This window comes from Solanum dulcamara, chromosome 11 (assembly GCF_947179165.1).
Source record: "Solanum dulcamara chromosome 11, daSolDulc1.2, whole genome shotgun sequence".
Taxonomy (NCBI): Eukaryota; Viridiplantae; Streptophyta; class Magnoliopsida; order Solanales; family Solanaceae; genus Solanum; species Solanum dulcamara.
This window is the reverse complement of record NC_077247.1, coordinates 44,651,191-44,667,055: the sequence shown is the minus strand read 5'-3', so window position 1 is coordinate 44,667,055 and position 15,865 is coordinate 44,651,191. Positions and strand designations below refer to the sequence as shown.

The 15,865-nt window shown below is 34.5% G+C and overlaps 2 protein-coding genes across 2 annotated transcripts; both read left to right on the top strand.

Annotated features, from left to right (window-relative positions):
• The first annotated feature begins 1,912 nt into the window (after positions 1–1,912).
• Positions 1,913–6,759, top strand: LOC129873935 (3-oxoacyl-[acyl-carrier-protein] synthase I, chloroplastic). Its single transcript, XM_055949132.1, has 7 exons — positions 1,913–2,561; positions 3,081–3,512; positions 3,662–3,835; positions 5,779–5,892; positions 5,994–6,095; positions 6,187–6,253; positions 6,416–6,759. Exons 1-7 carry the CDS (start codon positions 2,109–2,111, stop codon positions 6,481–6,483), a joined length of 1,410 nt encoding a protein of 469 aa, XP_055805107.1. The 5' UTR covers positions 1,913–2,108; the 3' UTR covers positions 6,484–6,759.
• A 1,373-nt stretch (positions 6,760–8,132) lies between these two features.
• LOC129873848 (DNA replication licensing factor MCM3 homolog 2) lies at positions 8,133–14,799 on the top strand. The gene is made up of 16 exons (XM_055949040.1): positions 8,133–8,414; positions 8,549–8,667; positions 8,950–9,158; positions 10,815–10,945; positions 11,032–11,270; positions 11,365–11,601; positions 11,804–11,958; positions 12,030–12,238; positions 12,329–12,498; positions 12,584–12,776; positions 12,985–13,044; positions 13,129–13,221; positions 13,467–13,687; positions 13,951–14,013; positions 14,106–14,247; positions 14,413–14,799. The coding sequence occupies exons 1-16, from the start codon at positions 8,349–8,351 to the stop codon at positions 14,473–14,475; spliced, it is 2,370 nt and encodes a 789-aa protein (XP_055805015.1). The 5' UTR covers positions 8,133–8,348; the 3' UTR covers positions 14,476–14,799.
• Positions 14,800–15,865: the final 1,066 nt, after the last annotated feature.

Below are 15,865 nucleotides of genomic sequence, written 5' to 3'. Positions count from 1 at the left end.
TAACTAATTAGTAAAAGAGTTAAATTAAATTAAATTTGGTTTGAGAGTAATTTTAGACCAAAAAATGTAAGGAGGGTATCTTTGAACCCAAAACAAAGATGGGGTATTTTTAGATCAAAAAATAGAAAAAGAGTATTTTTGAGTCATTTTCAATAGTTTAGTAATATTCTTAGCCAATTTTCCTTATATTAATAGTAACAACACTATATTCGTGATAAAAGGTGATAGTAATTTTGGTTAACTAGTACAATTTGAAAGCACTATAATTTATACGTTAAGTTAATTGCGTTACAAAACTAGTATCAATTTGGTTGTTACTAGTTTTGGTTATGTTGTTCAATGTTTAATCATACATAAATACAGATTCTTTTATTCCTTTTTCTATAATTATTTCTTGACATTAAACAAACAAATAAAGTGATAAGTTTTTTATGAGGCAAATGTAACATCATTTCGTTAAAACATACTCATAACAAGTTAAATATATTTAATTATTTAGTGTCTTAAGGTTTCTATTGTGAATGCATTGAGTATATGATAATTTTGTGTAAGCTAAAATACTATAAAATTAAAGATTCCTGAAACTTTATCTTTTCTGTTGCACAAGAGAAATTGACTAATCCTTATTAAAGAAAAAAAGTGTAATTAGTTCGTAAATTTCATGGAAATTTCACTTACTTTAAAAAGCTACATATAAATTAGAACCCAAAAGAAACTACAAATGAAACTTATGCTTGTTCAAATTTTTTTTAGAATAACTACTGATACACATAAATCAAATCTACTCACTCCATTTCGATGGCCGAGTGGTTTAAGGCGTAGCATTGACCGACTACTTTAGTAGAGCAAGACCTAAAAAAGTTTTTAATTGTCAAATTTTGAGTTGGCACGCCTATTAAAAAAATAATGATTGATATAGCAAATTTACTATTTTACCCATATTAATTGATAAGATTTTGAACATATTTACTCTCTACATTTTTTCAAAGACATTAACTTAATGTTAATAAATTAAGGGTATAATAAAAAAAAATTGTCTTTTCTTGATTTGTCAAAATTGACAAGTAAAAAGAGAAATCAAATTAAGAAATATTTGCCAAGTAAATAAGAACGGAGGGAGTACTTAAAATCTAAATCAGACATGCTTCACTTCAGAATTAATAGAAAAATTATAAGTCGAAAAAAAAAATTGACCAAAAAAAAGAGTATTGTAATTTGCTGGTTCAATTTATATATTTTTGAATTTTTTAATTAAAATTAAAACTAAATTAAATAATATTTACTCTTAAAATTTTAAAATCGAATCCAAAAAATAACAATTTAATTTAATTTTTGATTTGAATGGATTTTTAATCACATCAGAAGTTCCTGGTTATGAGTAAGAGCCCGTTTGGATTGGCTTTAAGTTGGTCAAAACCAACTTAAAGCCCCTTTTTAGCTTTTGGACGTGTTTGTCTAATGCTGACTTTAAGCCATAAAGTTCTTAAAGTCAGTAAAAAATGAAAAGTTAGGATTCCTAACTTTTTTTTCCAAAGTGTTTAAAGTCATTTTCTTTGACCATGGAAATTACTTTTATATCCCTTATATTTTAACTAAATTCCCAAACTACCTTTTTTTATTCTTTTAATCCTAAAATTCACATCATAAGCACTTTTATCCAAACACTCAACTGCTTATTTATAAAAATAACTTTCAGCACTTCAAAATTCAATAATAACTTCATACATAAAAGTTATTTTTTTTAAGCCCATCCAAACGGGCTCTAACACATAAAACTTGCCACCAAAAAATGTAGTACAATGGATAGAAACTACTTCTAAGTCAAAGGTTCTAATTTGAAGCTTGAATATAAAAAACATTCTTAATAGCGCTACAAGACCCTATTCGATATGAGAACCGAACGTAAGACTTTATTTAAGTAGTTACACACATTTTGGTTGTGACTTGGTCTCTCTCTCGTTGTTGAAGCACAGAACACATTCCCCCCCCCCCCCCCCCCTCTCTCTCTCTCTAAATAGTAATATAATCACATCGTTCACATCGAAAAGCTTCTCTTGTTCTTCTTCTTGCTCCGCCACCTCTAATCGCAAAACCCATCTCAGATAACAATGGAAGCAATCCAATCTCTATCATTTCGTCCATCTCCACTCGACCCTCTTCGAAAAAATATCCCCCAATTCACCAATGTGAGGCCATTGGGTGCTAAAAGAGTGCCCTTTATTATATCAGCTTCTGCATCCACTGTTTCTGCTCCCAAAAGAGAGAAAGACCCTAAGAAAAGGGTTGTTATAACTGGGACGGGTCTTGTTTCTGTGTTTGGGAATGATGTCGATACTTACTATGACAGACTTTTGGCTGGTGAAAGTGGGATTTCGCTTATTGATCGTTTTGATGCTTCTAAGTTTCCTACGAGATTTGGGGGACAAATTCGTGGGTTTAAATCTGAAGGGTATATTGATGGAAAGAATGATAGGAGGCTTGATGATTGTCTAAGGTATGCCATTGTTGCTGGCAAGAAAGCTTTGGAAAATGCAGATCTTGGTGGTGATAGATTAGAAAAGGTTCAGCTTTTTTTCATTCTTTTGCTATTTGGATTTGGTAAAATCTGTCGAGATTTTCTGTTTTTCTTTTTGTTGGTATGATGAATTTGCATGATGTGCTTTTGGCTCGTGTTGTTTTGTTCATTTATTTTATTTTATTTGGAGATGTGGAGAATTTGGAGAAAATTGCTGGATGATTGTGTTTATTTTGGCTTACAAATTACATGTTTTGTTATTTTGGTAATTTTTTTAGCTGGGTTATATTGCATTTATTGCTTGTATTTCATTCCTATTGTCACCAAAATACTGGAATTGGGCTTTAATGACTGTCTTAGAGACCATAACTGTGTAAAAGTCTGAGTCTTGCCAGTGCATTTTAAGATACCAGAAACAATCAAAACTAGATTTGTCATAGTGCATTTGAAAAGCATGGATGTGAATATTTAGCATAGCTACTTGTTCAGCCTTCATTTTTTTTCTAGATTTGTTTCTTTTCTGCAGTACATGACTCTAGGTTATTAATTTATTTTCTTCCTGCAGATTGATAAGGAGCGAGCAGGTGTTCTTGTAGGAACAGGAATGGGTGGTCTTACGGTTTTCTCAGATGGCGTCCAAAACCTAATCGAAAAGGGTCACAGGAAAATTACTCCATTTTTTATACCATATGCTATAACAAACATGGGTTCTGCTTTGCTTGGTATTGATCTTGGTTTTATGGGACCAAACTACTCAATCTCAACAGCTTGTGCTACCTCCAATTATTGTTTTTATGCTGCCGCAAATCACATCCGCAGAGGTGAAGCTGATTTGATGCTTGCTGGTGGAACTGAAGCTGCCATAATACCTATTGGTTTAGGAGGTTTTGTGGCATGCAGAGCTTTGTCTCAAAGGAATGATGATCCACAAACTGCTTCCAGGCCATGGGACAAAGAAAGAGATGGATTTGTTATGGGCGAGGGGGCTGGAGTCTTGGTGAGCTTCCTTAAAGTGATTATTATATTTTGGTCATAGGAAGTGCATCTAAGCTACTTTGAGCAAGTTATGTGTGGTCCAGTGTAGTTTAGAGCAATCTACTTACCATTTGGAAAATTATTATGAAAACTGAATGACATGCTTGGCAGGTGATGGAAAGTTTGGAGCATGCAATGAAACGGGGAGCGCCAATAATTGCAGAGTATTTGGGTGGTGCAGTTAATTGTGATGCTTATCACATGACTGACCCCCGAGCCGATGGTCTTGGTGTTTCTTCATGTATTCTTAGCAGCCTTGAAGATGCTGGAGTGTCACCAGAAGAGGTATTTGCTTCTCTCTCCAATCAGTTGAGTTTATACTATCATTGCCTACTCAATAGTCAAAGAGGGGTAAAATAAATGCTGGAAAGAGCAATTGCTCTAGATGTTTTCCATTAAAAGTTTGGAAACTTATCAAATGGTTATCATGGGGCTACCAAAAGATCCGTCATTTCTCATACTTTTGCTACTCAGAATTCTTCTGTTGTTGGGGAAAGGTTACAGTGGAGATTGTAACCTATTGACATGAAAGAAATTTCTTATCATGATACATGGGCGTTGTTGTAGGACATTTTGTGTGTGTTTGTTTTAGGCTGAATGGGGGATCTTGTGCGACAAGTGAATCTTCATTCTTTAATAATTAAAAAAAAAGTACTTGTGGCATCATAGTCTATTCCATGTCGATTTATGCCCATAGACTCTCTTATTCATGTCCTGTTGTCTCTTTGAGAAAAAATGCTACCTCTCATATGTGGTTTATTCTAAATTCCAGATTCCAAGACTTCCTTCCCTCTTTACTATATAAAGAAATCCCTTATTGAGAGTAAAGGAAAGGTGACTATTCAATTTTAATCGTCAAAGCTTATGTTCGCGATCAGGAAAAAATGGATTCTTTCACCATTAACCACAATGTACCTAAAGTGCTTGGAGAATTCGTCCTAGATACTAATCTCCCTCTATGAAGGTGCTCCAAAAGGCCCAGTGAATCTTTTACCGTTCCCCCTAGCTGCTTCTTATAATTTATGCCTAATCATTTTTCTTTTCGAATCCACCTCCATTTTTCTGTATATCTACAAGACAACAACCAATCCATAAGTAGAGCTGTCGGAAACTTTAGCATTCCTCAGACCTGTTAGAAGTTGTACAACTAGCTAATTATGTAATTCAATTCTAGAAGGTGCTGTAGCTTAGCTTATTAGCAGGTTAAGTCGGCTAATCAGTTAGACTATTGGTTAGTTAGATATTTTTACTTTGTATATAATACAGTAGACGATCATTCCTTTTCCAGAAATGAAATGAGATCTTTCTCTCTGAAGCTTTTCTCTCTCGAGCTTTAATGTCTTCTTCTACGATCTAATTTTAGCAATACCAACCTTCTTCTTACCTCACCGTGTTATTTCTTTCCACACAACAAGGTGAAAGTTTGCCTCCAGATATATATCCACCCCACTAATCTCTCTTGGATCTTTGAACTGCCTGGTTTCGGTATGCTCTATCTTTACAAGTGGCAGGCAAGGCAATCACTGATGCTACGTGCTAACATTGTGGGCCAACCCACCTTGTTCTCAGCTTTTCCCACTACTGAACCTACATTTTATCTGTTGATCCTTAGTCATGACACTGACTTTGCTCAAACCGCTAGAAAATGCTCTAACATGCAGCAATTGTTTAGAATCAGCATGCTATCTGCAAAGGGTGAACTCTGTTGCCCTCATTTTGCTCTAAGAAAATCCAGACTTTCCTGTCCCACACTTCCTTGTTTATTCTTTACCATCTTTCGATGGAACTATTAGAACTGGCATTAAAAGGAATGGAGAGATTTAAGGTAGATATACAACCTTCTTCACTTTTCTCCAACCATTCTGTTGATGAATTTATAGAGTCAGACATTCACATTTCGATAGACCCGTAGAATTGTCCTTTCAGTAATCCTATTTAAGATGTTCAAGCAGAACGGCATATTGAGAATTCATATGGCCGGAAGCCGCTAGTTTGGATTGACCTTCTTTGTTGTTGTTATCGTTGATGAAGAAACAGCTGAAAGTGAAATCGTCTCTTTGTTTTGATCATCCAGAACTTTAGAACTAGTTTAAGTGGGTACTCGAAACATTCAGCTTTTGATCATGTGCTATATTCTTTGGTGAGGGTACAGAATGTGATGGGTAGATTTTGCTTAAAGTTAAAGTTGAGTTTGATTACTGAATTGATCTTCTCTTTTTTCTTTTTAGGTCAACTACATTAATGCTCATGCAACTTCCACCATTGTTGGTGATCTAGCCGAGATAAATGCTGTTAAGAAGGTTTTCAAGAACACCTCAGGAATCAAAATGAATGCAACCAAGGTAATTCTGTCTACATTGTAATGCATCTCTTCATTTATTCGAATTTATCAGTGTATTTGGCAGTATGTTCATCTTTCAAGTTTTTTCCCATATTGTTACAGTCTATGATAGGGCATTGCCTCGGTGCTGCTGGTGGTCTGGAAGCTATCGCAACAATTAAAGCTATTACAACCGGCTGGGTGCATCCTTCAATTAACCAATTCGTGAGTTCCATATTTTCAAACTTGCATATCAAATGTTGATAGTTATGTTCATTCTTCATTTGCAAATCTCTGATTGTAACGAATATTGCAGAATCCTGAGCCTTCAGTGGAGTTTGATACTGTTCCAAACAAAAAACAGCAGCATGAAGTGAATGTTGGTAAGATACACTTTAAATTGTTGCACCATACTATATTTTCACAAATAAACACTCTCATGAATAATTAAAAAACTTCCAACTACAAATAAATGCTCGAAGTTTAGCAAAATCATTTGTGTAAAGGGATAGACCTTTAATAACATCAATTTCTTTCATCTGCAGCAATCTCAAATTCCTTTGGTTTTGGTGGTCACAACTCTGTCGTCGCCTTTTCTGCATTCAAGCCTTAATTCAGCTCAGTTTAGCTAGAGCAATCTTCTGGCATAATATAGGGAATTACTGTGATACAGTGGCTGTTTCATCTCCGTGTAGGCAACTTTCTCGGCTCGATGAGATACGAACAATTTTCAATTCTTTTATGTACTAATAATTTTTAGCTTGTAGTTCATAGCAATGAACATTTTTACTTTTCACATGTGATTTCCCTCCTTAAATTAGCTTGGACCTTGACAGTTTGGTTAGACAACAACGCCATCAATTTTGAATTATGCAAGAGATTTGAACGATGCTATGGTCTTTTGAGATTAACAACTCTGTGATGCACCTGCTTAACTTTCCATTTGTGTTCGACAATTGGTTGGAGAACACTTATTAAACAACCTAGGCTTACTTTACGCGGGTAGAGATATTATTTCCGAGAGATTTTCCATTATACATACACACTAGCTAACCTGTAAGTTGTATCAACAGCCCTATTCACGACTATATTCATTTACTATACTTTCTCCAATTGGTCTCACCAAGTAGATGAGTACATTTATGAAGAAATTATTTCTGTGCAGCCCTTAACCATATGGATAGAATATAGATTCCAAATCTGAAATCCGATTATACCCTTTCCTCAAACGAATCAAACTTAATTATTCTACGTTTTGAAATTTTTTACATGCGTCCATTTTAGATGGCCGAATTTAAACTATACTCAAAATGACCCCCTATTTAATGGCTTCCATATCTAACAATGCCACACATGATATATACCAATTAGAGTAAAAACAATGAATAAATATTAGTCAATGAGGTGAAACCATAATAGTCTAGGTATAAATCCCAACAAAGAGACAATTGATGACTTTTTTCATTTGCTTAATTCCGTGGGTAGATTTATTCGATGCATGTAATAATAATAAAATATAAAATATATTTAGTGAAATAGTCAAAATATCATGTAATAGTAAAATACAAATGAAACTAATTTATACACCATTGTCATAGAAAAAAAATTGACTTAATAACTGAAATATGAATAATTAAAATTAAGAGCTTCATCAAATACAAACAAATGAAGCCTGATTGATTTGCCCTTGTCTTAAAAAAAACATTTTTCTTATTCTAAAAGGAATTGCATAATTCAAACTACAACGATAAACAAATGTTTGAATTCATAGAAAAAACGTCAATTTCTTATTTTTGAAATAAAACATATATTATTAAGAAATGCATAAAGCTATTATGAATCAAAACTGTTCACATTTAAAATACTTTGGAAAATGTTTAATTCTTAAAGTAGAAAAAAAATCATAACTTGCAGTTTGAACTTGTCTGAAAAATTTAATTACATATTAGAATTTCATGAATGTTTAAATACTTTGGATCATGTTTGAGTGAATTTTCCTCTCCTCCATGGCCTCAAACCTTTTCGAAGCTATTTGGGCTAAAGCGTACACGTTTTTTTTGTCATTTAAAAATATTATCACTAAATTACATGTGTTTAACATCAATTAGCTTCGAACTAATCTGGGCCCAAAAGGAGGAAAAGATTCACTTCAAATATATTTAGGGTGTTGATGAAAGTTTTGGAAAATTCAAGATATGATATTTTCCCCTTTTAAAATAGTGCGAGTACCAGTAGTAATAAACGATAATACTAATACACATTCTGTTGGACGGATAAAGTGAAAAGGAAGAAAAGATGAAGGGGTAACACAAAAGGCCTTCTTTCCCGCCAACCTCAACCCTTTATTTCCCGCCAAAGTCTGAACCCTAACTCCAAAAGTAGAGGCGAAAAATCCCCAATCTCGACAATCACCACTCTCTTTCTCTGTTCTCTCTCTCTCACACACACAGAGAGAGATTCACCCTTTCTCAATCAGCCATGGATCTAAGCGACGAGGTCAGGGCTTCGCACAAGCGAACTTTTCTCAAGTTCTTTGAACAGACTGTAAGATTTTCTCCCTTTTTTTTTCTTCACATGTTTTCTAGTTGATATACTTTGCTTAATTTGACGGACTCTGAGTTGTGTTTACTTATTTGTTTGTTTTTATTTTTGTTGATACATTTTCTTAATTTTTGTAGGAACTAGACACGGAGCTGAAGAAGGAATTTGAATCTATGATCAACAACAATAGGCGTCGTGTCATTATGGACCTATCTGATTTCTACAATGACAGAGAAGGCTCTGATTTGGCTCGCAGGTTTAAAGTTTAATCTTTTTCATGAATTTTAGTGATGTCATTTGGCTTGTATAATTTGACGAAAAAAAACAAGAGAGGTTTTGGGTTTGTGTTTTGAAATTGAACTTCTACCTAGGCTTGTTAGTTTGATTTTCCAGTTTGTTAGCTTTTCAGGTTCAATTTGAGGGGAAAATGTTGAAAAAGACAGTTTTTTTAGTAATATTTTCCAAGTATTGAGTCTACCTGGGGTTGTTGATATTAGTATTACAGTTAGTTAATTTCTTCTTTTATTGATTTGTGTAGGCTTCTACAGAATCCAAGTGAGTATATGCAACCGTTGGTTGATGCTTTAACCGATATGATCCGGACCCATAATCCCAAGTACCTTAAAGAAGGCGAGCAAGTCTTGGTTGGGTTTACTGGTCCTTTTGTTTCGAGGAGAGTAACTCCAAGAGAGCTGTTGTCCCGTTTCATTGGTTCCATGGTCTGCGTTGAAGGCATTGTTACCAAGTGTACGGCTTTTAAATTTGCTTATAGCTCTCATTTCTAGTTCATATCTACTTTGACTGTCATATTATGCCTGTGTATTATATAGATCTTAAATTAATCTTGTTTACTTTGGCATCAATAATTTAGCTAATGAAGTAATACCACTGAATTTATTTTTAATTGATGTGCCTTAGATTCACTTCATGAGAGTTGGAAGTTAATGAGTCAGTAGGAAGGCCTAATACGTTTATGAGTCATTTGGTAGTGCAATGCATTGGTGATTTAGGGTCTTTGGTGAAAACTTTGATGAATACTTTTTTTTTAAAAAAAATGCTTTTATAATGGTAAAACCAATGATGGGGAGCTATTTACCTGGTGTGGTAGTTGTTTTACGCCATGCCCCAAAGCTTTGGGTGTGATGATACAACTGATATGTGTTTGACAACTCTATGTTAGTAACAAATTTCCATTTGAAATGACCTATGAAACATATTCATGTCCATTTGACAGGGGAAGACATGTATATGTCCAGTGAATAAAGTTAAGGTGATTTAGTAGTTGCTACTAGTATTATATGGTTCAACTGATTAATTAAGAAGAATAATTGATTTCTAAATAGCTGGATTGGACATGAGATACCTATTCTATCCATTTTTATTGGTGATTACTATGTTCTTTGAATGCATCATGTTAGAAGCATTTGAGATGTATGGTAGTTTCAATAACTAGTGTGCAGTTTGCTGGTGTGAAACTGGGAAAAGATTGCCTGTCTTCTAGTGAGACTCGAAACAAAAATTCCCACTTTTGGTGGAAATTTCTTTTGATCTACCATACATCTCATACTTCCTATTCCAATTTATTGAGTCATGGATATTGAGCTCTTAGCACAAGTGTAGCATAAAGTACTGGACTTGTGCTTATCAGAATTGGTGCCATAGTGGTGCAATTTGCGCAACTGGAGTGTGGCCCTTGTTTCTTCTGTGATATATACTTATGCTTTTTTCTTCTGAATGGACTGTAAGGACAATAATTTGCAAGCTTCCTTCTTCCTGATGCGCATGTACTCGCGCCATTGCCAAGTATAGTACAAGAGTCGGAACTTTATCCAATTGTGCATATTTGTTTTCCAGAACTAAACCACTTTTATCCTTTAGCATCCTACATCACCAAATTAAATGATTAAGCATAGTTTGGCATATTCAAACTCATAAGCACATCAAAGGACAGTAAATACAGAGAATTGAAATCAAGCATAATAAAATATGCCAAACATCATTAATTGACTGTGCTGTCTTCTGTTGCTTTGTTTTATGATTAAATCCATTTTCTACTAGATTTTTCCTGCTCATATTTGCAATCTGAAGTATTTTCTAATATAAGACACATTCTTTGTTATTTCTTGTTGTTTATAACTAAATATGTTTCTAAATTCCATTCTCTTGTCAAAGAGAAACACGAGATATGGATGATGCTAGGCACATATTTCATCTGCCATCAGCTGAAGTTTTTGAGTTATGAATCATTTTCTTGTTCTATATTTAGTCTTTAGCTTGGATGCCACTTTTTGAGTTATAAATCATTTTCTTGTTTTATATTGAGCCTTACTTGTATGACACTTAGTAATTGACTGTTTCAATAAAATTTATTAATGAAAGCTCTGCTACTTTTAACATCTATAGGTTCTCTTGTGAGGCCAAAGGTTGTAAAGAGTGTCCACTTTTGCCCGACAACTGAGAAATTTACGGCCCGTGAATACAGAGATATCACGTCGAATGTTGGTCTGCCAACTGGTTCTGTGTACCCGACACGGGTAATGATGAACTGATTTAGGTTTCAGTTTTGACCTTTTCTTTTTGTTTAGCAAAACGAAATTTTACAAGAATGATTACGTTGCAGGATGATAATGGCAATTTGCTAGTTACTGAGTATGGTTTATGCACATATAAAGATCATCAAACTTTATCAATGCAAGAGGTGCCTGAAAACTCTGCTCCTGGTCAACTTCCTAGAACAGTGGATATAGTTGTGGAGGATGATCTTGTTGATTCATGCAAGCCTGGAGACCGTGTAGCAGTTGTTGGGGTATACAAAGCTCTTCCTAGTAAAAGCCAAGGAAGCATGAATGGGGTATTCAGGTATGTGTTTAAAGTAACATACTGCTTTGTTGCCCTTAGAATAGTTAAATGTTGTTTTCTGTATGTAATCCTGTCCATCGGTTTTGTTGTGCAGAACAATCCTCATAGGTAACAATGTGTCTCTCCTGAACAAGTCAGCAAATGCACCAAATTACACAGAGAAAGTCCTGAAAGATATCAAGAATATTTCTGTTAAAGATGATACTTTTGATCTTCTTGCTAATTCACTGGCACCATCTATTTATGGGCATTTGTGGATAAAGAAAGCAGTTATTCTGCTCATGCTCGGTGGAATTGAAAAGAACTTAAAAAATGGAACTCACTTAAGAGGGTAAGATAAACTGTTTTGCCTTTGGTCAGGTTACCTTTTGCTGTCCTTGGCACAAATGCAGACATTACTGCTTGACCATGTGAATGCAGTCTTTTTTTTCTCCAGTTCATTCAGCCAACTATCATAAATTTTTCCATACAGTAACTCCTCTATATGAGATTGATTCTTGAGGTCTCACAGCAACCATTTTTACTGTATTTAGTGATATAAACATGATGATGGTTGGTGATCCATCTGTTGCCAAGTCTCAGCTGCTGAGAGCAATTATGAATATTGCTCCATTAGCAATATCAACTACTGGTCGTGGTTCTTCCGGAGTTGGTTTGACAGCTGCAGTTACTTCTGATCAAGAAACAGGTAAATATTTTTCTAAAGCAGAATCTATGTTGTATGTGAAGTAAAACTGACAAATATGTACTTTGGAATAGGAGAAAGAAGGCTAGAAGCTGGTGCCATGGTACTTGCCGACAGAGGTGTTGTCTGCATTGATGAGTTTGATAAAATGAATGATCAAGATCGAGTTGCTATACATGAAGTTATGGAACAACAGACTGTAACCATTGCTAAAGCAGGAATCCATGCATCTTTGAATGCTCGATGCAGTGTAGTTGCAGCTGCAAATCCCATATATGGTTCTGTAAGTTTCTCGAAACAGTTCCACCTAAATGTGTAATAGCCTTAAGATATGTATCATTTAACTTTTCTATACCATCTCATTTTTTGACAGTACGACCGATCATTAACCCCAACGAAGAACATTGGACTTCCAGACTCTCTGCTCTCTCGTTTTGATTTGTTGTTTATTGTTCTGGATCAAATGGATCCTGGGGTTGATCGTCAAATTTCTGAGCATGTTTTGCGTATGCACCGGTATCGTTCTCCAATAGATGGAGGTAGGTTTGCAGTTATGTTTGAAAATCTTCATGCATTTCCTTCTCCTTTTGTGCATGAATGAAGTGAATCTATTTTACCTTTTAGGTAGCTCAACACTAGATAATGATTCAAGATATGAAGAGCAAAATGACAAGGACGAAATGCCTGTCTATGTTAAGTATAATCGGATGCTACATGGTAGAAATTCAAATCGGCGTAAAAAGGATACACTGACCATCCAGTTTCTCAAGACATACATTCATTATGCAAAAAACAGGATCCATCCTGAGCTGACTGATGAGGTAATTTAGTGTAACTTGTGCAATTTCATGATAACATCATTGCTTTTCCATGCTGGATAAACTTTTTTATGCCTTATGAATTTTAATTTTGAAATACTCTTTAAGATTAAGCTTTAATAACCCTTGGTCATATCTTAGCTTCATCTCACATGAACCTTGATTAATGTACTGCTCACATACTGATATTTGTAATGATAATCATTTATAGGCATCTGATAACATAGCTACTGCTTATGCCGAGCTTAGGAGTGCCAGTACAAATGCAAAGGTTGGTATTTTATGTCTGATATCCAGATAACTATCTTGTTATGTTCTTTGTGTGATGTAATTGATTTGTCTTAATTTCCAATAGACTGGGGGAGGAACACTTCCAATTACTGCCAGAACTTTGGAAACAATTATTCGGCTCTCAACTGCCCATGCCAAGCTGAAGTTGAGAAGACAGGTGAGAACTTATTTGATTACAAGTCTTATATAGGAAGATTGAAGTTCTCCATATATGCTGCTTAGGATTAGAGGGTCACTGAATATAAAAATCCATAATCAACAGAAATTGACCAGTTCTTGACTTTAATCAATGAATTTGGTAACTAACCAAAATCGAGTTTTGTGGTTTCATTCTTTCCATGGTTTTCTGCACTGAATGGATTTTCTTTTACTCAAAATTTGTTTCAATATCTTTTCTGGCAGGTTTTGAAGTCTGATGTAGAAGCTGCTCTTCAAGTTCTACATTTTGCCATATATCATCAAGAACTGACTGAGATGGAGGAACGTGAACAAGAGAGAGAAAAGGAATTGGGGAAGAAGCGCAGCACTGACCATGATGGCGTTAATAATGCTTCAGCTCATAAACGCAGGGCTGAGCATGATGCAGGTGATGAATCAGCTGATCATGAAGCCGGGGGTGTTGGGTGAGTTACTTGCTAAAATATACATGCTCCAGCTATTATCAATATTTTTAGTCTTGGGGATATATTGTTTATCTGCAGGTATGTTTTTTGGTAAGTGGTTTTCTGATAACTGATAAGTTCTGTCATCAAGTAAAGTGGATTGCAACTTCCTCACAATTAATTCCTTTGATGATCCATCTATTTGGTGTTTGTTTTATCTATTACGATGTTTCCTTCTAATGCTTTATGTTTCTAAAGTGCTCTTTTGTGTTCTTTTGGTAAAGTGGCAGTGAACCGATGGAAACTGATGATACTCCAGCAGCTGAAATCAGCATATCTCCTGAGAGGTCTGTGTTATTAACTAATTGATCATTGAATGCATTTCTTTGTTTTCCGGGGTTGATGTCAATTATGGAATCTAACATCTCTGAACTTGCAGATTGCAAGCATTCAGTGCAGCTCTCGGTAGGCACAGGAACTTACAACACGTGGAACAAATTCCAGTGGCTGATGTGGAGAATGTTGTCAACAATGGGGCTCCTATACCTTACTCAAAGGTGGAGATAGAGAAATTATTACAGGTATGCAAATCCTTTGATTACAAGTTTCTTTGATGTCCGAGTTCTAAATTTATGTGTGGATTACCTCTTTTTTCACAAGTAGGCAATACTGAAGTGTGTATCACTTGGATACACCATAGTTTTGAAGGTTAAACAACTAATAGTGGAAAGTGCTCTAATGTGCAGATGATGGAAGAAAAAGGCCAATTGTGGGTACACAGCGATACCAATGTAGTTTACTTCATGTAAATCAGTCCAATTGGAGCTCCAAGTGCAGTTGTCTCCTTTCTGATGGATTGTCCAAGCCCAACTACATGGGGGATACCATTTGTTATTGAACCATACCTTCTCTTATGTTTCTGATAGTAGCATGGTATTCCTCTACTTATCCCCACTTTGACATTCAGATGTAGATCTGATGAAAGCATATGCATCTTATTTTTCCTGCTTTAGGAAACCAAATGGGTAATGCATTATGTAATGTTCAATTTATGGTGACTAACAGCTATTTAGCTTTAACCGGAAGTTGTATCCTTGATTGAAAAGTTGCAATTGACGTTATTGGCTGAGTTAGGCTTAACTCCACTTGGTAATCCTCTTAATCATGAAGGTTAAAAAAAGAAACACAAGTAAAAGCAGAATACATGGAATGTTATAAAATGAGAGCAAACTAGAAATGTAAAGAGATAAAAGAGGAGATAGGAACTTTCTTATTTTTTTGATATTAAGTGTTTTCACATATACAAGTGTGTGCTATGTGATTTTGAATACCTCTATTCATAGGGTTATATTGAGGAACATCAAAGGGTAAAAAATGTGAGGTAGTAAAACTGTGGATATTACTACATGTAATGGTGAAAATTATAAACTAGAGGTTATGAGCATTCACAATCACATAACAATATATTATTTATAAGAAGATTGTATCATGAGCTAGTTTTTAACCTAAAAATTCTAATTAACTTTCATCTGTTCCACTCAAGCATGCATCAATGCTTTTTTCGTATAATCGTACATAAAAGTAAAGTTGATTAATTTCAAATATTGCAAAGATCACTTTGTATATATCTATGTGATAATAAGTTCAATGACAAGAACATCAAAAGGAGAAATTCTTTTCTTCCAAAATCTTTTAAGTAAACTCATGCTAAAATTTGAAATAAAAGTTAATTCAAATTTATCTAATGCAAACCCACATACATATTTATCATATACCCTGTCTATTACATTTTCATTCCAATAAATCAAAATAATACTTATAACATATATCCACTAAAAAATTCCGTTATTATTTAATCTTTTTATAATAGTTTCACATTATAATCCCATTGTAAGTTGTTCATAAATTAAATGATCGTAACTATATGTAGATGTATAGATGAAACAAGATATAATGAAAATAATTTCAGGACTTCCATGAAGAAATCTTTTACGAAAAAGGGCCTAAAATGCCCTCGAACTATTGAAAATGATATAAAAATGTCCCTCATCCATCTATTGGGCCTAAAATGCTCTTGACATACGTCTTTAGGTCCAAAAATGACATTTTATTTTAACAAAAAAGGCATTTTAGGCTCAATAGATGGATGAGGGGCATTTTTGTACTATTTTCAATAGTTCGAGGGCATTGTAGGCCATT